The following is a 23,843-nucleotide window of genomic DNA, read 5'->3' as shown; positions in this document are numbered from 1 at the left end:
AAGACTGTTAGGAATTAATCTTTTGCAAGGAATTTTCGTAGGGTTCGATATCTTTTCCCAAAACGTGTGGCTTTCTGAAAAGCTAACTTCCGTTAGTGGTAATAGTCTATCCATGTTTGAACTTAGCACATTCAAACACTTAGTGGCAAACATTAAGTTGGGATTCTCCAAGAGTATTTGCAATCTTGAATATAGTTTGATTAATTTTGTTACATATTTTTCTCTGGAATAACTTCGGAGCTTTCTAAATTTATGAAACTGTCATCATGCCTTGCATACATTTAACAGATCATCTTCCTTACAAACTTTGTTTGCAAGTAATACTATATCATTGAAACATTCCACAGTATCCCCTTCCCAACTCTCTAGCTCAGAGAAAACTGCAGAAAATAAATAATGCCAAACTTATAACCTTCCTTTTCCTTTGGTAATGAGGTATACCCACGTCATATATCTAGCTTATTTTTCCAAGATAATAAGGGTTCAGATTCAGAGAACAGTGATGGGAAATTGTACCCAATACTTTATAGTTATTTTAATTCACCTATTTGGACACATTATTATCGGACTCTGGGATAGGTGAACTTGAACCAGGATTTTAAAAAATTTTCTTGTGGGACGTGGGCATCGCTGGCTGGCCAGCATTTATTGTCTGTCCCTAATTACCCTTGAGAAGGTGGTGGTAAGCTGCCTTCTTAAACCAATGAGGTCCATGTTCTGTAGGTGACCCACAATGTCACTACGGTAGGAATTCTGGTCCAGGGGTACGCACATTACCACTATACTGTAAGACTCCCTGCTTCCAACACTGATGCTATGTTCAATGCTAATTCACATGGTTGATCAGGTCTGTGCAGTGTGCAAGTACCATGTCATGAGAAGACACAACCAGGATAGTGAATTACATGGTGATATGTCAATTTTATTTGTACTCAGTTTAGTTAAGATCTGACTCCAGTTCACTATCTCCACAGATTGTGTCTATGTAAAGATGCTTTCAAATGTTGCAGGGCACTAATGAGATTTTTCTTGTCATTTCATAGTTTCGCTGGTAATTTGCTCAAGGATTTTACTGACTAGGTTACAATTGCAATTTCATTTAAATAAAAACGACTGATTTTAATATAAATTTTAAGCACATTTAATTCAATTTACTTATTGTATATTCATCTATGATTTGATTACAAAAATACACTCAAGGTATTCAGAAAATGATAGCTAGCAACAGAAGCAGCCATTTCATGCTAGTTCTTTCTGTTCAGTCATGGAATGTTGTTATTATCCATCCGTCATTCTCTTTAAGAAGGTGATGGTGAGCTGCTTTCTTGAACCAATGCAATCCATTTGGTGTGGGTACCAATTAGGAAGGAATGGAGTGACAGGATTATGAACACTGAAGGAACTGAGATAGTTGGAACTGATGTTACTAGCACTAGCAGTTCCATATTTACAAGGCAACAGCATTGGTAAAACTGGCATGATTGGCAGTTTGACTGACATTTCCATGTCCCCACCATCAGCTGTTGGAAGTTAGAAACAGGACTATGAAACATTGGGCATACAAGATGATTGAATATTTCATGACAATATTTCACCAACTGCTTTCTTTGAGAGAGTCACACTAATGGATTGCAAAGAGCATACGGGCTTGGTAGTAAGAGCAATACAAAATTAAGTAATTGCTACATTAGTCACAAGCAATACTCCTGGGCCTTGCAGATATCAGAGCAATTATCTAGGATCAAGGTACCAGCTAGATGCTGTAGTGTATCTATAAATTATATCTGCTTGCAAATCTTGCCTGCACAACTTTACTTCCCGTTGTTAAATTTTGTTGCACTTTGTTCCCAAAAGAGAAAAAGAGACTACCGGTCACACAGCTATTGAAAGCTTTCTTCCTTATTTTGACTTTAAAAGAAGCATCAATCTGAAGGGAAAATGCCTTACTTTGTCACACGTATATTAAAAAATACATGTGCTTTTAAGTAAACTGTCTCCAATTAACTGACCTAATAATCACATTATGCAGACAGCTAGTAAAAGGGGAAAATGACTGACATCATGCAGTTTTACAAATATCCACAAGCAACATGGTCATTGTAACATCCATCTGTAGCAATGTCACTTAGGTTTGATTACAGCAGGTCTCATTGATTGAAATAGTGTCTGATTAAAGAGGTCTGACATTTAATCGCCTTAACTAGTATGTAACCATAATAGGCAGTAACAAGAGTGACATAGACTTCGATCTAACTATCAGCTCCAATCAATTTCAACAGATCTTTATTCTTCTTGTCTGGACTTGGCGTTAGAGTGTGAATTAAATAATCTTCAGCCCCAGGCTACTCTGTTTCAAAATTCAATTGGTGATTTGAACAGTGGCTTTAATCTACCATTGTGACAGTTGAAGAATATGATCGTTCATTAATTTTCCATTTTCTCTCATAGGTTGTGGCATCACTGGTTGAACCAGCATTTAAGCTCAAGAAGCTGGTAACTCCCTGAAATCTATGTGGTGCAGGTACACTCACAATGCATTTTTAATGACTGGATTCATCTGTAGTGATCCCTGAGGAATTATCCACAGGCACGTTGAAAGACTTTGGTTCCCAGCAACAGTTATTGCAATAGACACAGAACGTTTTCCTCATTGCACTGTGCTTTGCATTGCCTATGGACAATTATTCCTTGCCAATTTTACAACACGAACCTTTTAAATCACTGACTTGATATTAATTTTAATGCGCCTCTCAGCTCCTTTCGACTCCTCTTGTAATTCAAAGCTTACACACGATGACACACTCATACTCACACAGACCTTCTCTCATACAAATGCTCTCTCACACACACATTCACATGTACACCATCTCAGGCATATACTCATTCACACTCAAGCAAACACACACACACATAAATATATGGGGTGAATTTGAATTTGTAGATACATTCTATTTTGTTAAAAAAACACACAATCTTTAGGCAGTCACCCCTCGTGACATTTTATAAATTCCGACTTTAGCGACAGAACTAGTCTAACTCAAGTTTGGGATATAGACAAACTCTAACCTCAAAACCTTGAATGCATTGTCTGTGCTGAGTTGTCACTTTTTTAATATACTGATAAAACCTCAAGTTGTCTCAGGACGGACTCGAATGAAATTTTGGGATTACATATTAATAATGGATATTCTAAGTGATTAAAGACTCAATACAATTCTAGGCTTGTTCAATACACTGTATCAGTTGTATGACACTTTGATCTTCTACTATAAATTCTATGTACTATGATCCTGACTCACTAGCTACCTGACAAAGAAGCAGCACTCTGAAAGCTTGTACTTTCAAATAAACCTGTTGGACTATAATCTGATTCTGTGTGATTTTTAACTTGGTTCAGTATGTGACCTTACCGTGCTTTTCAGAAGCTGCTCCCATCGCGAGTTCATTATTTTGAATTCCCCTCTTCCTTCTCCCCGCCATCATGTCTCCTTCCTTTTCTCTGCCCTTGGGTAAATTCCCCTCCTAAACCTCAATTCCTCAGTACTTATCAGTGTTCCTAGTCTCATACCACTGTCCCAGATGTGACTCCCTCTCGAGTAATCCTGAAGTTTCCCTTGGCATCTCTGGAAACATATTGCTGCCTCCTAACCAGCAACAATCTGGACCAGTGTGTGTGACATTCTCACTTGTTGGGGTGCAACAAATATTGCCATCCTCCTTCCTATCCATCTCAATTTATCCAGCTCTGTCCCTATGAATCCTGCCACTGGATTTAGCTTTCACTGCTACCTCTGCATCTCCCTCCAGGAAGTACTTTTACTCATCAATACAGCCCTGGTCTTTCAGGAGCCTATTGTGGACAATCACATGCACATTTTGGCCTTAATGGAGATTTGGTTGAGGGGTGATGATATATTTCTCGCCTGACCAGTTTCCACAAGTTGGTCTATTCAAACCATTGCACAGATATTTATCATCTTTATTTGTAAGTGAGAGCGTGATTAGTCTTACTATTCCTCTGGAAACCTCTCCCACTTTGCCATCATTTACTCCTTTCATTTACAACCCATCTAACATGCTGCCATTATAGTTTCACTTCATATTTTTGACTCAGCCAAATCTGCTTTACTCACTCAGCCTCTGAACTATGCAACTTCTTTTCCTCAGTGATTGCAACCTGCACTACTTCTCTCTTGTTCGTTCTCCTCAGAGTTGTGTTCACCTTTCCTCCTTAAATCTCTTCTTTCACAAACTAAACTACTCACATCTACCTCTTGATTTTATTATCTCACATGTCCTCAAAGCCCCAATCATAACTGTCACTGACAATTTAGGTATCCTCTGGTCATTCCCTTTTAATACTCTCAACCTACATTTGCCAATCCTTGCCACTATTTTCAGTGTCTGCCTGTGGAAAACCTCTCCAGAAATCATTTACCAATGTATAGATTAATCAAGATTGTTTGAATGTGTTTCATGTTTTCTATACATTAGCCCAAGTGACATATAAATACAAACCCAACTGTTTGAGAGAGTCAAATATCTGGAAATATATTAACAAATATATAGACTAAAATGACATCTCAGACTTGCATGTACAGTCGAGGTGCTATGCTGAAGTTAATTACATTATATACGTAGTTGATTGACTGATTTGAAGGCTAGATTTGGAAATCTGCTAAGGGCATTAGGAATAGTCATCCATCAGCATGTTTTGTATTGTACTTAGAACTTGCACCCTTGGATATTTACAAGTAGACACTATAGTTGTGGAGTTGCATTTGAAGAGTTTTCAACAGCTTATTTCCAACAGTTTGTGTTTGTATGAGCAATAAACTGCTTGTCAAATGGTTACATATGGAACCTTTGTATTCTGGAAACAGAGGCAGGGGTTTCCCTTTCCACACTGGAATAATTTCTACACTGGAGCAATTTCTTGCTCGTCATAAGTGCCGTGGACACAAACACAGTGGGCTTGCTCTCCTCTGGTAGACATATACAGAAGAACAGTCTGGGATACATTGACTTCCAATGTGCTAAGTTTGAGGGATCATAATATTGAAGAACACACTTGCGAGAAGATAAAGTAGTTTTGAGAGATGAAAGATATGTTGGTGAAACTTTGTGGAGAAGATCTCAAAGAGGAGACACTTTGATCACAAAGCGTGCAATATACATTAATAAAAAGTTGAAGAATTTGACACCTTTGGAAGTCACCTCCCCTAGGCAAAACTGGAATCAATGTGAATCAGGGGCAAACTCTTCACTGGTTCGAATCATACTTGGCGCATGGGAAGATGGTTGTTGGAAGTCAGTCATCTCTGCCCCAGGACATCTCTGCAGGAGCTCCTCAGGATAGTGTCCTGGGTCCAACCATCTTCAGCTGCTTCATCAATGATGTTCCTTCCATCATAAGGTCAGAAGTGGGGATGTTTACTGATGATTTCAAAATGTTCAGCACCATTTGCAACTCTTCAGATTGTCACAGAGTTGGTCCCTTTTTTCTAAAGCTGTTCCTTTTCTCAAAGATATGGTACCCTTGATTTTTTTCAGAGGGGTCGTAAATGGGCCAGGCTCCGATTAGACTGGTTTGGTAAAGAGACTAAAGGGTATTGAGAGGCCTTTTTGTTTATATGTAAACAGATGAGACTTCAGGCCAAAGTGGTCATGTTTTAGAAGTGACCTGTACAATGAAAGGGGAGTGGTCAGCTCTCTAGCTGAGCAGTTCAGTCCAGAACTAGTTGGGAGTTCAGCAGTGGACTGTGTGAACAGGCTTTATCTCTCTTTTTGCCCTTCTAACTAATTTCAACTTGTAAGCATCTGTTGCATTTTTTTTACAGCTTTTTGAGGGGGTTTGCTTATGGGGACTGTTGTGTATATTTGGAATAGCATAATTAAGTCTCGTTTGGATAGACTGAGTTCTGTAGGGGTTCTTTATTTGTTCGTGTTTCGTTGTGTAATTTTGGGAATAAGTTTCTGTCTGTTTTAAAACCTAGTAGTCAATCTAGCTAACTTACTCCAGGTAGCTTTCACTGTACACTTGCCGAAACAATTTGCAAAGTTATGTTCTGGGTTGCTTGCTCAAGAATGTTTTGAGTGGTCTGACCTAGTCCATAAACAAGATACTGATGCAGTCCGTGTCCAAATGGAATTAGATCTGGACCATATCCAGGCTTGGGCCAACAGGTGGCAAGTAACATTCATGCCAGGCAATAACCGCCTCCAATTAAGAGAAAATCTAACTACTGCCCCTTGATGTTCAATGGTGTTACCATCACTGAATGCTCCACCACCTACATCCTGGGAGTTATCATTGCCAGAAACTCAACTGAACTCACCATAAATACAGTAGCTACAGAGGAGGTCAGAGGCTAGGACATGCTGCAGCAAGTAACTCAAAAATGCTTTTAGAAATCTAAAAGGTACAAGTCAGGATTGTGATGGAATACTCTCCACTTGCCTGGATGAGTGCAGCTCTAACACTGAAGAAGCTTGACACCATCAGGACACAGAAGCCTGTTTAACTGGCATCATATCCACAATATCCACTTCCTCCAGCACCAATACTCAGTAGTAATATTCTGTACTATCTACATGATGCACTGCAGGAATTCAACGATGATCTTTAGCCAGTACCTTCCAACCCACAACCACTAGAAGGACATGGGTCGTTACATACATTGGAAGACCACCACCTGCAAATTACCCTCCAAACCGCACACCATCCAGACTTGGAAATACATTGCTATTCCTTCACTGTTGCTGGGTCGCTACCCTGGAATATTCATGATCTTGTGGATCATGATAGCACACAAATCAGTGTGTGCTGATAGACAAAACAAAGTTCTGATGATAATTCAAGAATGCTTTCAGGTGTACATCACAAGGAGCTCGACTGATATTTAAGGAAAATACTGCCAGTGTATGAGATATCCAATCTATTGTAAACAGCTAACTCACTGCACATGGACTACATCACATTGTGCCAATTTCCTGAATAGACCTTATGTAAGATGTCCAAAGGGATGATACAGGCAGTTGCAATCTTGGCATTCCTCTTGGGGAATGATTGTGTAAAAAGATAGAGTTAAACACTGTAGCTTTTCTGATGGCAGCCATGTAGTGGCTACATGTACTGTCTGGCAAGAGTCAGCAAGTTATAACTTTGCAAGTGCCTCTTGGACTTTGTTGGACATGCTTGTGTGGGATGGATGGGAATTTGGAAACAACTCTGGCATTGTTCCTTGGTTGGCTCTTCAGCACACTCTGCTGTGGAAAATTATATCGTACTTTGTATTTCTCTGGGCATTCTTAGGCTTCTTGCATATTTTAGATCAATGTCATTTGTAGAATCTATTTTGCATATGTCATGAAATGCTGGGCACTAGTCCATTGATTGAGACAACCAACATCTAATGCAGGACTGGGATGACTTACTAAACTTGATAGCTGAAAACGTTGCTGCAGAAGTATAAACAGATGCTGTTGTGCTGTTATGATTGTTTTGAACGTGCATCCTTCTTTAAGCAACGCTTCAACAGTACAGCTTTTAGGTTTGGCCAGAAGAGCCATTCAGAAAAATTTTATCAGCACAGAAGCAATGACATGCACCAGCAGTCTTTCAGCTAAGTTAGCTGCCATGAAATGACATTCTGCTTATTTGCACTGATATCAGTATACAAAATGGTTGATATTTTCACATGGCAATTGGTCAGGTTTACTGGGACCTTAAGGTGATCTTCCAAGACCTAGAAAACCTTGTCAGTAGAGGAACATGGACAGGTTTAACAAATAGGCTAAAGCTTGACAGATGGAATATAATGTGGGAAAATGTGAGGTTGTGCACTTTGGCAGAAAGTATGCAGGAGCTGAATGTTTTTTTAAATGGAGAAGGATTTCAAAAAGGCTACACCACAGGGGAATTTCGAAGTTCTCACGTATAAATCACTAAATGTTGGCGTGCAAATTCAGCAGGTTTTAAGGAAGGCAAGCAGAATGTTGGTCTTTATTTAAAATGGAATGGGGCACAGAAATTGGGAAGACTTGCAAAAATTATACAAGGCATGAATCAGACCACACCCAGAATGCTGTGAACTGTTCTGGGGCTTTATCGAAGGAAAGATACACTGGCATTGATGGCAGACCAGAGAAGATTCTCATTAGGTTGATACCAGCTATGGAAGGACTATCTTATGTAGAGGTTGAGTAGGTACTCATTCAAGTTTAGAAGAATGACAGGTGATCTTATTGAAGGGAAGGAGACAAAAAGGAAAGGTAATTGTGGGTCAGTTAGTTTAACATCCCTTATTGGGAAAATGTGAGCATCTACTATAATGCATGCAATAGTAAAACATTTAGAAACACAATATAATCAAGCAGATATAATCTAACATGGCTTCAGTAGGGAGCTCGATAGGGAATTGGTAGAAAGGTTGTTTCCCCTTGTAGGAGAGTCTAGTACCAGAGACCATAATCTCAAAGTAAGGGGTAGCTTAGTCACCACAGAACAAGGAAGTATTACTTTTCATACGGTAGTGAATCGGTGGAATTCTTTACTACAGAGGGCTCCAGAGGCCGGGGCATTAATATATTCAAGGCTGAGATATACAGATTTCTAATCAGAAAGCAAATCAAAGGTTATGGGAAAAGCTAGGAAAGTGGAGTTGAGGTTATTGGATCTGCCATGATCTCAGTGAATGGCAAAGCAAACTTGATGGACTGACTCCTACATTTTAACCAATCATTTAATAATTCATAACCTTACACCTTTTGGTAATTCAAGAAAACCTGTTTAAAGTGTGGGTCCTTTTAAAACATACATTCATTTTGATCTGGGAAAAATACATTCTACAAGGGAAGGGATCCGTTTCTAAAATTAGTTTTATTGCAATCAAATGTGTGGGTTAACAAAGTAAGAGAGGCAGTTCATCCCTCCTCAGCTGACAGTTTAACAGCATGAGGATCCTGTCTGGAATAATAATGAATTGGGAAACTTCACCTGGCACCTGGTTATAACACAGTGAGGTGTTAAGGGGAGGCAACTGCCGAGTGGAATTATTGCTAAACTACTAATCCAAAGACCCACAATGTTCTGGGGATCTGGGTTCAAATCCCACCATGGCAGATTGTGGACTCTGAGTTCAGTAAAAATCGAGAATTAAGGATCTAACGATGACTATGAAACCATTGTCAATTGTTTAAAAACCAATCTGGTTCACTAATTCCTTTTGAGATTTTGCTGACCTTATCTGGTCTAGCCTACAAGCAACTTTAGACCCGCAGCAATGAAATTTACTTGTAACAATTATCTGGGCAATTAGGGATGGGCAGCGAGTGCTGGCCCAGCCAGTGATGCCCACAACTCCATGAGGGAATAAAAAAAAATCTCCTCATTGTTTTCCCAGGTAACATATATCACAAAGAATCAGGTTTATATTGAGTCAGACAACTGGAATTTTATTAATAATTGACATGTGCCACACGGTTTAGACCTGCATAATATATTGGAGTACTTTACACACTTAAGTTACAGTTTCACTACAAACACAGTTAATTGATTGGTTAGCAGACTGGCTGTTTGCCTGATGTGGGGGGGTTGAATGATGACTAAAACTACACACCTTTTTTACTTATGCATCATGTCTTTGACACTACCTGAATGTCTTAAAAGATTTAGTGCTTTTCCAAGGTCTGTACAATAATGCAACAATAACTACCTACCATTCCACCTTTAATTGAGCACAGTAGTTCAGCAATTACTGATTTACTAAATTCACCACTTTTAATGCCTTTGTTTCCTCTAAAAATTCTTCTCTACTCTAATCATGTTCAAACATGTAATCCTTATCCTGTTCCCTGAAGTTCAAGGAAGCAAACTTGAACTTCTTTGATAAACAAATGATTTCACTTCTTATCATTCTGTTTAGATCACTTGAAGAATAATTAGAATATGGTCACCATCACAAGAATTGACAACAACTGTAAGAGCTTTCACAATACAGACATTATCTCAGACTTTTTTCCATTATATGCAATCTTGATAAACCATCCCTACCACAAACATGAAACAGAAAGAGCTTGTGGACATGTATTTTGTAAGATCCACACCATACGTTCAGCAGCTTCGACCATTTCCCTTCTATCCTCAGCACTTGGGGTCCAATGTCTGCAAACATTCTCTGCTGTCCTATTCTTCAATTAATCGCTAAATATTCCCATTTCATGTAACAATCTCTCTGACTATGACTGTCCATTGGATACATTTTGTGTTCCCTGATCCTACTCCAGGTGAATTGTTGATCACGCGACTTGCCTTACTGAGCTCCATGTTAGTTGATTGTTAAACAGCTGACTTTAAATCCGCTGTCACCCCTCTCCTCCAAAAATATATTCTTCACCCCTCTAGACCAGTCAATATACCTTACCATTTTAGTACACTCCTTCCTCTCCAAAAATCACTGGACAGATCGTTGTGTCACAAATATCTGCCCACCCTTTCCACCTGATTATGTTTGAATCCTTTAACTGAATTTCTAATTTGGTCACAGAACTGAACAATTACTTTTAAACAAATAAATGACAGCCTTTTTGACTGTGACGATGAGGTTTTCCTTCCCATTGCTCCCATCCTGACCTGCCTGCAGCTTATGATTTGATTACAGCATGCGCAACTACCTTCCATGATCCAAGTGAGTAGAATGCCCTAATTACATTCCATTTAGGTCCTGGGGAGTGTTGCTGAACAAAGAGACCCTGGAGTATAGGTTAATGCTCCTTGAAAGTGGAGTCGCAGGTAGATAGGATAGTGAAGGCAGTGTTTGGTATCCTTTCCTTTGTTGGTCAGAGTATTGAGTACAGGAGTTGGGAGGTTATGTTGCAGCTGTACAGGACATTGGTTAGGCCACTTTTGGAATATTGCATGCAATTCTGGTCTCCTTCCTATCGGAAAGATGTTGTGAAACTTGAAAGGGTTCAGAAAAGATTGACAAGGATGTTGCCAGGGTTGGAGGATCTGAGCTACAGGGAGAGGTTGAACAGGCTGGGGCTGTTTTCCCTGGAGCATCAGAGGTTGAGGGGTGACCTTATAGAGGTTTACAAAATTATGAGGGGCATGGATAGGATAAATAGTCAAAGTCTTTTCCCTGGGGTCGGGGAGACCAGAACTAGAGTGCATAGGTTTAGGGTGAGAGGGGAAAGATATAAAAGAGACCTAAGGAGCAACTTTTTCACGCAGAAGATGGTACGTGTATGGAATGAACTGCCAGAGGATGTGGTGGAGGTTGGTACAATTGCAACATTTAAGAGGCATTTGGATGGGTATATGAATAGGAAGGGTTTGGAGAGACATGGGCCAGGTGCTGGCAAATGGGACTAGATTGGGTTGAGGTATCTGGTCGGCATGGATGGGTTGGACCGAAGGGTCTGTTTCCATGCTGTACATCTCTAGGACTCTGTCTTCAGCACTCACAACCAAGTAATTATAGGAAAGAACTTGTAGACTCATGGCACCAAACAACATATTCTTTGCAAAAGTGAATGATTCCTTTGTTTAGTGCTGGAGGGTCATTCCTTTTACTGTGGAATGCTAAGAGATGTGGTATCATTTGAATCATTCACTACCAAAATAGCATCACTGCATTATTCATCATTGCATTTTGATTGATATCAGATAATGAGATTGCTATTAAATTTATGTCAGCTCAGCTAAAAACTGCTGCAACTTGATAACAAAAAAAGGACATTAATGTTCATTCCTTATCTAATTCAGGTAAATGATTTTCTTTCTTCTTCAAATTACTTAGCTGTTTGGTGGTTTGGGTGTGTGAAAAGCACAGTCAATATCAACACTCCAGTGAATTCATTCTTTCCCTAAACAATTGTACTAGTGAGTAAACACAATGCCATTTTTACTATAATACGGAATTACTTTTCTCCATTATAGTACAATAGTAATATTAATCTTCTGACTTATCAAAGTATAAAAGTCAAAGGCCGAATTAAAAATAGAGCACAGGGATAAATGATCTTAACATTTCCTTAACATACTCTTAAGTCATCACAAATTTTGCGAGATAACATGCCTTCTAACCAAATGAATCAATTATAATTATAGCTGCTTAATAAGACCATAAGACCATAAGACATAGGAGTGGAAGTAAGGCCATTCGGCCCATCGAGTCCACTCCGCCATTCAATCATGGCTGATGCGCATTTCAGCTCCACTTGCCAGCATTCTCCCCGTAGCCCTTAATTCCTCTAGACAACAAGAACCTATCAATCTCGGCCTTGAAGACATTTAGCGTCCCGGCTTCCACTGCACTCCGTGGCAATGAATTCCACAGGCCCACCACTCTCTGGCTGAAGAAATGTCTCCGCATTTCCGTTCTGAAATGACCCCCTCTAATTCTAAGGCTGTGTCCACGGGTCCTAGTCTCCTCGCCTAACAGAAACAATTTTCTAGCATCCACCTTTTCAAAGCCATGTATTATTTTGTACGTCTCTATTAGATCTCCCCTTAATCTTCTAAACTCCAACGAATACAATCCCAGTATCCTCAGCCGTTCCTCATATGCTAGACCTGTCATTCCAGGGATCATCCGTGTGAATCTCCGCTGGACACGTTCCAGTGCCAGTATGTCCTTCCTGAGGTGTGGGGACCAAAACTGGACACAGTACTCCAAATGGGGCCTAACCAGAGCTTTATAAAGTCTTAGTAGTACATCTCTGCTTTTATATTCCAACCCTCTTGAGATAAGAGACAACATTGCATTCGCTTTCTTAATCACAGACTCAACCTGCATGTTTACCTTTAGAGAATCCTCGACTAGCACTCCCAGATCCCTTTGTGCTTTGGCTTTATTAAGTTTCTCACCATTTAGAAAGTAGTCCATTCCTATATTCTTTTTGCCAAAGTGCAAGACCTCGCACTTGCTCACGTTAAATTCCATCAGCCATTTCCTGGACCACTCTCCCAACCTGTCTAGATCCTTCTGTAGCCTCCCCACTTCCTCAGTACTACCTGCCTGTCTACCTAACTTTGTATCATCGGCAAACTTCGCTAGAATGCCCCCGGTTCCCTCATCCAAATCATTAATATATAATGCGAACAGCTGTGGCCCCAGCACCGAACCCTGCGGGACACCGCTCGTCACCGGCTGCCATTCTGAAAAAGAACCTTTTATCCCAACTCTCTGCCTTCTGTTAGATAGCCAATCCTCAATCCATCCCAGCAGCTCACCTCGAACACCATGGGCCCTCACCTTGCTCAGCAGTCTCCCGTGTGGCACCTTATCAAAGGCCTTTTGAAAGTCCAGATAGACCACATCCACTGGGTTCCCCTGGTCTAACCTACTTGTTACCTCTTCAAAAAATTCCAACAGGTTTGTCAGGCATGACCTCCCTTTACTAAATCCATGTTGACTTGTTCTAATCAGACTCTGCTCTTCCAAGAATTTAGAAACCTCATCCTTAATGATGGATTCTAGAATTTTACCAACAACTGAGGTTAAGCTGATTGGCCTATAATTTTCCATCTTTTGCCTTGATCCTTTCTTGAACAAGGGGGTTACTACAGCCATCTTCCAATCGTCCGGGACCTTTCCTGACTCCAGTGACTCTTGAAAGATCTCAACCAATGCCTCTGCTATTTCCTCAGCAACCTCTCTCAGAACTCTAGGGTGTATCCCATCGGGGCCAGGAGATTTATCAATTTTAAGACTTTTTAACTTTTCTAGCACTATCTCTTTCGTAATGGCAACCATACTCAACTCAGCCCCGTGACACCCTTTAATTTTTGGGATATTACTCCTGTCTTCCACTGTGAAAACTGACGCAAAGTACTTGTTAAGTTCTCCTGCTATTTCCTTATCTCCCATCACTAGGCTCCCTGCATCAGTTTGAAGTGGCCCAATGTCTACTTTTGCCTGTCGTTTGTTTCTTATGTACTGAAAGAAACTTTTACTATTATTTCTAATATTACTGGCTAGCCTACCTTCATATTTGATCCTCTCATTTCTTATTACACTCTTTGTTATCCTCTGTTGGCTTTTGTATCCTTCCCAATCTTCTGATTTCCCACTGTTCTTAGCCACTTTATAGGATCTCTCTTTTTCTTTAATACATTTCCTGACTTCCTTTGTCAGCCAAGGTTGTCTAATCCCTCCCCGGTTAATCTTTCTTTTCTTGGGAATGAACCTCTGTACAGTGTCCTCAATTATACCTACAAACTCCTGCCATTTTTGCTCTAGTGTCTTCCCGGTTAGCCTCTGCTTCCAGTCTATTTTAGTCAGTTCCTCTCTCATGCCCTCATAATTACCTTTATTCAACTGTAACACCATTATATCAGATTTCGCCTTCTCCCTTTCAAACTCCAGACTGAACTCTACCATATTATGGTCGCTACTTCCTAAGGGTTCCCTTACTTTAAGATCTTTTATAGAGTCTGGTTCATTGCAAAGCACTAGGTCCAGAATAGCCTGCTCTCTTGTGGGCTCCATGACTAGCTGTTCCAAAAAGCCATCCTGTAAGCATTCCATGAATTCCCTTTCTTTAGATCCACTAGCAACATTATTTACCCAGTCCACCTGCATATTGAAGTCACCCATGATCAATGTAACCTTGCCTTTCTGACATGCCTTCTCTATTTCCCGGTACATGTTGCGTCCCTGGTCCTGACCACTGTTAGGAGGTCTGTACACAACTCCAATTATGGTTTTTTTGCCTTTGTGGTTCCTCAATTCCACCCACACAGATTCCACATCATCCGACGCTATGTCATTCAATACCATAGATTTAATTTTGTTCCTAACTAACAAGGCAACTCCACCCCCTCTGCCCACCTCTCTGTCTTTTCGATAAGTCGAAAAACCATGGAGGTTTAACTGCCAGTCCTGACCCCCCTGTAACCAAGTCTCTGTGATGCCTACTACATCATAATCATTCACTATTATCTGTGCCATTAATTCATCGGCTTTGTTATGAATGCTACGAGCATTCAGGTAAAGTGCCTTAATGCTAACTTCCTTATTAGAGATAATGCTAACTTCCTTATAATAGCCAATAATGCACTGCTGAAAATTTCCACTGTCACATTTCTTTAGTATTTCAGCACTCTAGGATATGTACTCTGTTTCTGGAATAGGGATTCAACCTTCTATATTCTGACTCCAATACAAGAATAGCATCATTCTCTGACGAATCAGTGGAATCTAAATTTTCATCTTTGGAGGGAGGTGGTTTTGGTCTTTTTGATGCCAAGATCATCTTTCATTCCATGAGCCTGACTTAAGGCCTTCCTAAGGTTACAGCAGACATCGCATCTTAAAGTCATACAATAATAGGAGGAGGGAATGAAGGCAGAATTCAGATTGGCATTAATTGGTAACACTTGATTTAAGCATTTTATATTAAAAATGACTTCATTTATTTGGCTGAAACCACTGGCTGAGCTTAAACAGATGAACTGCAGCATTTTAAAAAAATGAAATAAAAAGCAGATGGCTGAACATATATATCCAACTTTCACAGCTGTTAAAAGTAGTCAGGTTGTCGAGAGAACACATCAGAGATGACAACCTTCCATTACTGTAGTTCTTGACAGCTTTAACATAATGAAACCAGGCAAAGTAGATATCAACAACTGTCACTTTCATAAATTATACAGAATACTCATTCAAGCAAATCATACATTTACACCTTTTAGAATAAGTAATCTGATTGTACCTACTTTTCCAAAGCCACAGCAATGTCCTGAAAGCCCTGTGCAGTTATGTTATTCTTGTCCCAAATTACTGTCCTGTGTAAAAAAGATCAGCCGCTTTTTAATAATGCACAAACTAAATTTAATTCACAAAATCATGCCCCAGGCACCAATATAGAAATATAAATAAGGCAGCACAGGTTTTGGTGCCATTTAAGTTTCCTTAGTATTTCTCCAACAATTTACAACTCAGTTGCAATGTTTGGATGCAACCAACCTAGACTCTTCAAGGCCACAATACATGTTCCCTAAGGAAGTCGCCCCTAAACAGGTTTAGAAGTCAATTCGAGGATAGCTAAATGTCTTTGAATTGGTTGCTGTTATTTCTCTCTCCCTTGTAATCTCAATCCCTGCAGGTCATCGAATTAAGAATAAACAAAAACTATCCAGTTTTCTTTCTCTTATAACAAGATATATGTATACAATATAGAATTCAGTCCTGAAAAAAAAATTGACAGCAGCTTAATTTTACCTGAGCTTTGTGTTGATCTGGAGGGCCTTCCCAAGCATCTTAGCACCAATATCTCCCATTCCGTTCCCACTGATGTCCACCTTCGTCAAAGTAGAATTGCTCCCCAAAGCATTAATAATAATTGTTAATTCAGTCTTAAGCTTTGAATCTGCTAGCGATAGTGACTGCAGTGGCTACAAGGAATAAAAGGAAATGTTTCTGTTTTAAATTTCAGTTACCAACTGTGTATAAAATTTGTTCTCTAAACACACAACAAGTTTGCAATTTTACATGCACAAGGAGCAAATAGGAGATACGTCTCATTGTAGGTTCAGTCCAATTAGTTCCCATTCAGATTTTCTGCCTCACTGACCCCTTCAGTATTTAGGAGGTGATTCCAATTAACTGATCCTCTAAGTTATTTCACCATTCGTTGAAAAGTGCTTCACTTCTGCTGATAAGGATCTTGCTATATGGGCCAATGACACAATCCAACATACTGCTCCTAGATGGCAGAGCACATTAGTATATTGACATATTAAGACAGCAATTACATTTCATAAGCTTTTAACACACAAATTTATGATTGTAAAGCAGCACTTAGTAAATATTCTTGGGACTCTCTCTGAAGCACTGTTATTGTTTTGCCCAGGAATATTCAGCCAATAGCACAAGAAATATTGCAGCATGTATATAAAGCACATAATTTAATGTTCATTTTCTGATAATCATGAATTATCACAGTGGGAAAATATTAATTTACCTTCATTAAACTATCAGCTGGAAGCATGATTAACCTCAGACAATGCTGCAGATCTCGAATGCTTCAAAAGTCCAGAAATGAATTTTGTAATTTCTCTATATTACACTCAATCCTATTAGTAATTTTGATTCCTTCTTAAATTGGGATTTCAATGATGAATATAGTCTCCTTCAGTAGGTTGATTTAAAAAGATTGTCCCTACAGTGAATGTCACTATTTAATGGTTCAAATAATTTTTGTTCCAATCAGCATCCAATGCATTCTCAAAAGTTTTCCTACAGTAAATGCAATCTGCTGAAGTATATAACTCATAACCATAAATGAAAGACACTTCTGAAATACATACTTGGGCCAACACGAAGATGTTATTTCAAAAGCAAGAGTCCGAATGTTTAAGAGGTGACCATCAGCCCATGTTCTGGTCTCCCCAGTCAGGAGGGACATTCTTTCAGCATCTACCCTGTCCAGTCCCTCAAGAATTTTAAATATTTCAATGAGATTATTTATATTCTTCATAGTTTAGCAGAAGAATGAGTGTAATCTTATTCCACATCACCTCATTCCAGAAACCAATCAAGCAAACATTTATTGTACTTCCTCTAGGATAAGTATGTTTAACTTTAGGTAAGGGGTTCAAAACTGCACATAATATTCCAGATGGAACCTCATTAGCGCCTTGTAGATTTGCCCCAATACCTTTTTACTTTTAATATCTAATTCCTTTGTCACAAAAACTCACACATCATGCATTCATAATTGATTATTACAACTGTGCATAAACTTTGCGATTCAGGTAAAAAGAGAAAAAGATTCAAAAATATTCTTTATTTTACTTTTCCTAGCAACAGTTATTACCTTCATACTTTCACATCACATTATATCTGCCATGTTCTCATTTGTTCACCCAACCTCTCCGGCTTCTTCATTGATATTTTCTAATCAACACATTCCGAGATGTTATTATATCCCTTCAGTGCAGGTGGGACTGCCTCTGCACCTCAAGAACCATAGTTCTATCATCCATTTTAACCTACTTTTCTCAACCTGTTCTAGTTTTAGTTATTATGTTGTCTTCTTTCCTTGTCACATAACAGAACCAGATTCTGGATTAGTGGTGCTGGAAGAGCACAGCAGTTCAGGCAGCATCCAAGGAGCTTCGAAATCGACGTTTCGGGCAAAAGCCCTTCATCAAGAATAAAGGCAGTGAGCCTGAAGCGTGGAGAGATAAGCTAGAGGAGGGTGGGGGTGGGGAGAGAGTAGCATAGAGTACAATGGGTGAGTGGGGGAGGGGATAAAGGTGATAGATCAGGGAGGAAAGGGTAGAGTGGATAGGTGGAAAAGGAGATAGGCAGGTAGGACAAGTCATGGGGACAGTGCTGAGCTGGAAGTTTAGAACTAGGTTGAGGTGAGGGAAGGGGAAATGAGGAAGCTGTTGAAGTCCACATTGATGCCCTGGGGTTGAAGTGTTCCGAGGCGGAAGATGAGGCGTTCTTCCTCCAGGCGTCTGGTGATGAGGGAGCGACGGTGAAGGAGGCCAAGGACCTCCATGTCCTCGGCAGAGTGGGAGGGGGAGTTGAAATGTTGGGCCATGGGGCGGTGTGGTTGATTGGTGCGAAATGTCGATTTCGAAGCTCCTTGGATGCGGCCTGAACTGCTGTGCTCTTCTAGCACCACGAATCCAGAATCTGGTTTCCAGCATCTGCAGTCATTGTTTTTACCACATAACAGAACCACGCTTACTACTTTTCAAAGCTTAGAAATTATTCAAAAATCTAAGGAATTCTTAAAGTTCACCACGGTTCAGTGGCTAGTACTGCTGCCTCACAGCATTGGGGACTGGAGGTCCAATCCACCTGCGGGTGACTGTCCATGCACATTCCCCCAGTCTGCATGGGTTTCCTCAGAGTGTTCCAGTTTCCTTCCAAGGTCCAAAAAATGTGCAACTTAAGATGGACTGGTCATGGTAAACTTTCCCACAGTGTCCAGGGATGTGCAGGCTAGCTGGATTAGCCATGGGGAATGTAGGATTTCAGGCATAGGTAGAGGGTGAGAGTCTGGGTGTGATGCTCTTCAGAGGGTTGGCATGGACTCAATGGGCTAAATAGCCTGCTCCACACTATAGGGCTTCTATGATTCTATATTTTCAGGTACCTCCTTTAAAAATATCTGATGCAGATCAGTAGACCCAGGGAATTGCGCATTTGTTAGTTCTACCACTATCACCAGTACAAGTTCTGTACTTACACTGACTTCATTAAATTCCTTAAACTCTCCAGATACCTGGTTCCCTGGTACTTGTGGAACATTTTTTTCCCATCTTCCACCATGAAGACAGATATGAAGTGTTTAGCGAGTTTTGAGAAGATTTGTAGCTCAGGTTGAGGTTCTGGTTGTAGGTTAGCTCACTGAGCTGGAAGGTTTGTTTTCAGATGTTTTGTCACCATATTAGGTAACATCTTGAGTGAGCCTCCGAATGAAGCACTGGTGGTGTAGCTCACTTCCTATTTATATATCTGAGTTTCCTAAGGTTGATGATGTCACGTCCTGTGATGACATCATTTTCTCTGTTGATGCCATTTCCTGTTCTTTTTCGTGGGTGTGGTAAATGGGATCCAAGTCAATGTGTTTGTTGATAGAGTTACAGTTGGAATGTCATGCTTCTAGGAATTCTCATGCCTGTCTGTTTGGCTTGTCCTTGGATGGATGCATTGTCCCAGTCGTAGAGTCATAGAGATGTACAGCATGGAAACAGATCCTTCGGTCCAACCCATCTATGCCGACCAGATGTCCCACCTGCCAGCACCCCAGTCCATATCCCTCCTATTCATATACCCATCCAAATATCTCTTAAATGTTGCAATTGTACCAGCCTCCACTACTTCCTCTGGCAGCTCATTCCATACACGCACCACCCTCTGTATGAAAAAGTTGCCCCGTAGGTCTCTTTTACATCTTTCCCCTCTCACCCTAAACCTATGTCCTCTAGTTCTGGACTCCCCGACCCCAGGGAAAAGACTTTGTCTATTTACCATATCTATGCCCCTCATAATTTTGTAAACCTCTATAAGGTCACCCCTCAGCCTCCGACGCTCCAGGGATAACAGCCCCAGCCTGTTCAGCCTCTCCCTATAGCTCAAATCCTCCAACCTGGCAACATCCTTGTAATTCTTTTCTGAACCCTTTCAAGTTTCACAACATCTTTCCGATTGGAAGAAGACCAGAATTGCACGCAATATTCCAACAGTGGCCTAACCAATGCCCTGTACAGCTGCAACATGACCTTGCAACTCCTGTACTCAATACGCTGACCAATAAAGGAAAGCATACCAAACACCTTCTTACTGGGTCATGTCGTTTTGTGGCTACTTGACGTTCATGTATCCTGGTGGCTAGTTTTCTGCCTGTTTGTCCAATGTAGACATTGCAATCGCAACTTGCAATCCTTTAGGTACTGACATAATGTTGAATCAGAATCAAACCACTGACATATCTTTTACCTCAATTTCTGAAATTTATTTTGGTGGCGCAGTGGTTAGCACTGCTACCTCACAGCACCAGGGTCCCAGGTTCGATTCTAGCCTTGGGTGACTGTCTGTGTGGAATTTGCACGTTCTCCTCATACCTGCGTGGGTTTCCTCCGGGTGCTCCGGTTTCCTCCCACAGTCCAAAGATGAGCAGGTCAGGTGAACTGGCCATGCTAAATTGCCCGTAGTGTTAGGTGCACTAGTTAGAGGGAATGGGTCTGGGTGGGTAACTCTTCAGAGGGTTGGTGTGGACTTGTTGGGCCGAAGAGCCTGTTTCCAAACTATAGGGAATCTAATCTAAAATAAAACTTGACTTCTAAGAGAAAATGAAAACTATGGATGTATATTTAGTGACCAGCAAAGATCTGTATGAAACCCATGGTTTATCACATTATAAAGTGTCAGGGAAGCTTCAAACACAGATGTGGCAGAACAGACAGCAAGGGAGCTTGCTGCTTCCTTATCCCCAGCAGAATTCTATCGCTTGCAGGTACTTTCACTTTAACCTCCAGGAATATACAAAAGAAGAGGTTAGAAACCTCTTTACAAATGAATCGTATTATGGATGATTGGATATCCTCATGATTTGCAGGTTGGACACCTTCCAGAATTAAAAGTTAATAATCAGTTTTATTTGATTTTGCAGGAATAGGCTTCCTATGTGAACAGGATAGCTTTGAATTTCTGTGAGAAACAGAGCTTACTTTCTGCTTTTAGAGTCGACCTGCTTTCCACAGGAACAAAGTTCCAGCTATTACATCAGCCATGTGTTAAGATGTAACTTTGCTAGCTAAGGCAATAAACAAGGACAGAGGATCCATTAACTATAATATTAAAAAAATAACTCTTATTAAAGTATATCCTTCAAGGAGGTTACCTACAGCAGATCACAAATTTTTGAGGGAAATATTCTGAGAGCAAATCAACAGTTTATGTCAAATCTCATTTAAGAGAGTTATCTTAAACTCCTAATCTCTATGTCTGCATACCTTTTATAATAACTTGGATGCTGCCCTCTCTCAACCATGCTTCATTCAACTCAAATAATTTAAAGTTCCAATATTATTTTACTCGCTTGCTTCATGCAATAAATAGTGCATTCACATTTCCCTCTTGAAAATCTTCTAAATAGGCCTTCCCACTGAAGTAGAACAACACATAGAAATTTCTGATCAAGTGACTTCAGCACTTGGGGCTGAATTTTGTGCTCCCCACTGACAGGTTTGAAGGCGTGGAGCACGTTGGACTTAGAAGACAACCTGCCCTACATATACCCGCAACCTCCTAAGAATTAAATAAGCAGCAGTAGTAGTGTTCAGGTTCTAAGTTTGCTCACTGAGCTGGTAGGTTTGTTCTCAGGCGTTTTGTCACCATGTTAGGTAACATCATCAGTGAGCCTCCGGTGAAGCGCTGGGATTCTGTCCCACTTTCTATTGATGTATCTCTCGGTCTGTTTCGGCGGGTGATATCATTTCTGGTTCTTTTTTCTGAGAGGTTGGTAAATGGAGTCCAAGTCGTTGTGAATACTGATGGAGTTCCGGTTTGAATGCCAGGTCTCTAGGAAGTCCCGTGTGTGTGTCTCTCTATTTAGCCTGTCCTAGGATGATTTGGAGGAGCCGGTGTTGGACTGGGCTGGACAAAGTTAATAGTCACACAATGCCAGGTTATAGTCCAACAGGTTTATTTGGAAGCACTAGCTTTCGGAGCGCTGCTCCTTCGTCAGGTGGTTTTGGCCATCAGGTCACAATCACATGATGAAGGAGCAGCGCTCCGAAAGCTAGTGCTTCCAAATAAACCTGTTGGACTATAACCTGGCATTGTGTGTATTTTAACTGCCCTAGGATGGATGTGTTGCTCCAGTCAAAGTGGTGACCTTCTTCATCTGTGTAAAGATACTGGTGAAAGCTGGTCATGTCTTCTGGTGGCTAGTTGGTGCTCATGTATCCTGGTGGCTAGTTTTCAGTCTGTCTGATGTAGTGTTTGTGACAGTCCATGGAGGGTATTTTGTAAATGACATTCATTTTACTGGTTGTTGGTACAGGGTCCTTTAGGTTCATCAGTAGCTGTTTCAGTGTGTTGGTTGGTTTGTAGGCTACCATCACACCAAGTGGTCGCAGTCATCTGGTGGTCATCTCTGAGGTGTCTTCTGTGTATGGTCATGTGGCTAGGGTCTCTGGGTGTGTTGTGTCTTCTTGTTTGGGTTTGTTGTTTAAGAATCGGCAGACTGGGTTTATCGGGTACTCATTGTTCTTGAATACATTGTATGGGTATTTTTCTTCTGCTGCTCATAGTTCCTGGGTGCTGCAGTGTGTTGTGGCCCATTTAAATAATGTCCTGATGCAGCTGGATGCTGGGATGATTGTTCCAGTAGTTAAGTATCTGGTCTGTGTGTGTAGCTTTCCTGTCAACGCTGGTCTGCAGTTCTCCATTAACTGTTCGCTCCACTGTGACATCAAGGAAAGGGGGTCTGTTGTTGTTCTCTTCCTCTTTGGTGAAATTTATGCCAGTAAGAATGTTGTTAATGATATTGTAGGTTCCTCTACTTTGTTCCATTTCGTGATGACAAAGGTGTAAACCACATAGTGGACCCTCCGATGTAACGGCCGTATTCACATCAATTAACGTCAGCCTGGCCAAAGAAACAGATCTCACTACTAGATGAACCAAACACACAAACCGCAGACAGCACCAACTCCATCAGCAAGGACAGCATCCTCAAGCTAGTCGACCTGTGCCTCACAACCCACTTCACCTTTCAACAACAAGACCTACAAACAAATCAATGGAACCTCCATGGAATACCAATATCAGGATTCTTAGCAGAAGTAGTGACGCAGAGACTAGAACAAACAGCCCTCCCCACAATCCAAACCAAGCTTTGGGTCCACTAGGTGGACGACACCTTTGTCATCACGAAATGGGACAACACATCAACATGTCTCTCTAAACAGAGACACGCACGGGAATTCCTTGAGGTCTGGCATTCAAACCGAACTCCATCAGTAAACACATTGGGCGGCACGGTGGCACAATGGTTAGCACTGCTGCCTCACAGCGCTAGAGACCCGGGTTCAATTCCCGTCTCAGGTGACTGACTGTGTGGAGTTTGCACATTCTCCCAGTGTCTGCGTGGGTTTCCTCTGGGTGCTCCAGTTTCCTCCCACAGTCCAAAAATGTGCAGGTTAGGTGAATTGGCCATGCTAAATTGCCTGTGGTATTAGGTAAAGGGGTTAATGTAGGGGAATGGGTCTGGGTGGGTTGCGCTTCGGAGGGTCGGTGTGGACTTGTTGGGCCGAAGGGCCTGTTTCCGCACTATAAGTAATCTAATCTAATTTGGATCCCATTTAC

The 23,843-nt window shown here is 40.8% G+C and overlaps 1 protein-coding gene across 8 annotated transcripts in view; it reads right to left on the bottom strand.

Annotated features, from left to right (window-relative positions):
* LOC140465031 (F-actin-uncapping protein LRRC16A-like) overlaps positions 1–23,843 on the bottom strand; it is a 470,304-nt gene that overhangs the window by 141,748 nt on the left and 304,713 nt on the right. For all 8 annotated transcript variants that reach the window (XM_072560843.1, XM_072560842.1, XM_072560840.1 and 5 more), the window contains exons 21-22: positions 16,230–16,402; positions 15,725–15,793 (exon numbers count right to left, since the gene is read on the bottom strand). In XM_072560843.1, coding sequence (XP_072416944.1) covers positions 15,725–15,793; positions 16,230–16,402 — 242 coding nt within the window. The remainder of the gene's footprint in view (positions 1–15,724; positions 15,794–16,229; positions 16,403–23,843) is intronic.

Source organism: Chiloscyllium punctatum, chromosome 41, assembly GCF_047496795.1.
Source record: "Chiloscyllium punctatum isolate Juve2018m chromosome 41, sChiPun1.3, whole genome shotgun sequence".
NCBI classification, from domain to species: Eukaryota; Metazoa; Chordata; class Chondrichthyes; order Orectolobiformes; family Hemiscylliidae; genus Chiloscyllium; species Chiloscyllium punctatum.
This window is presented reverse-complemented; position numbering and strand designations above follow the sequence as displayed.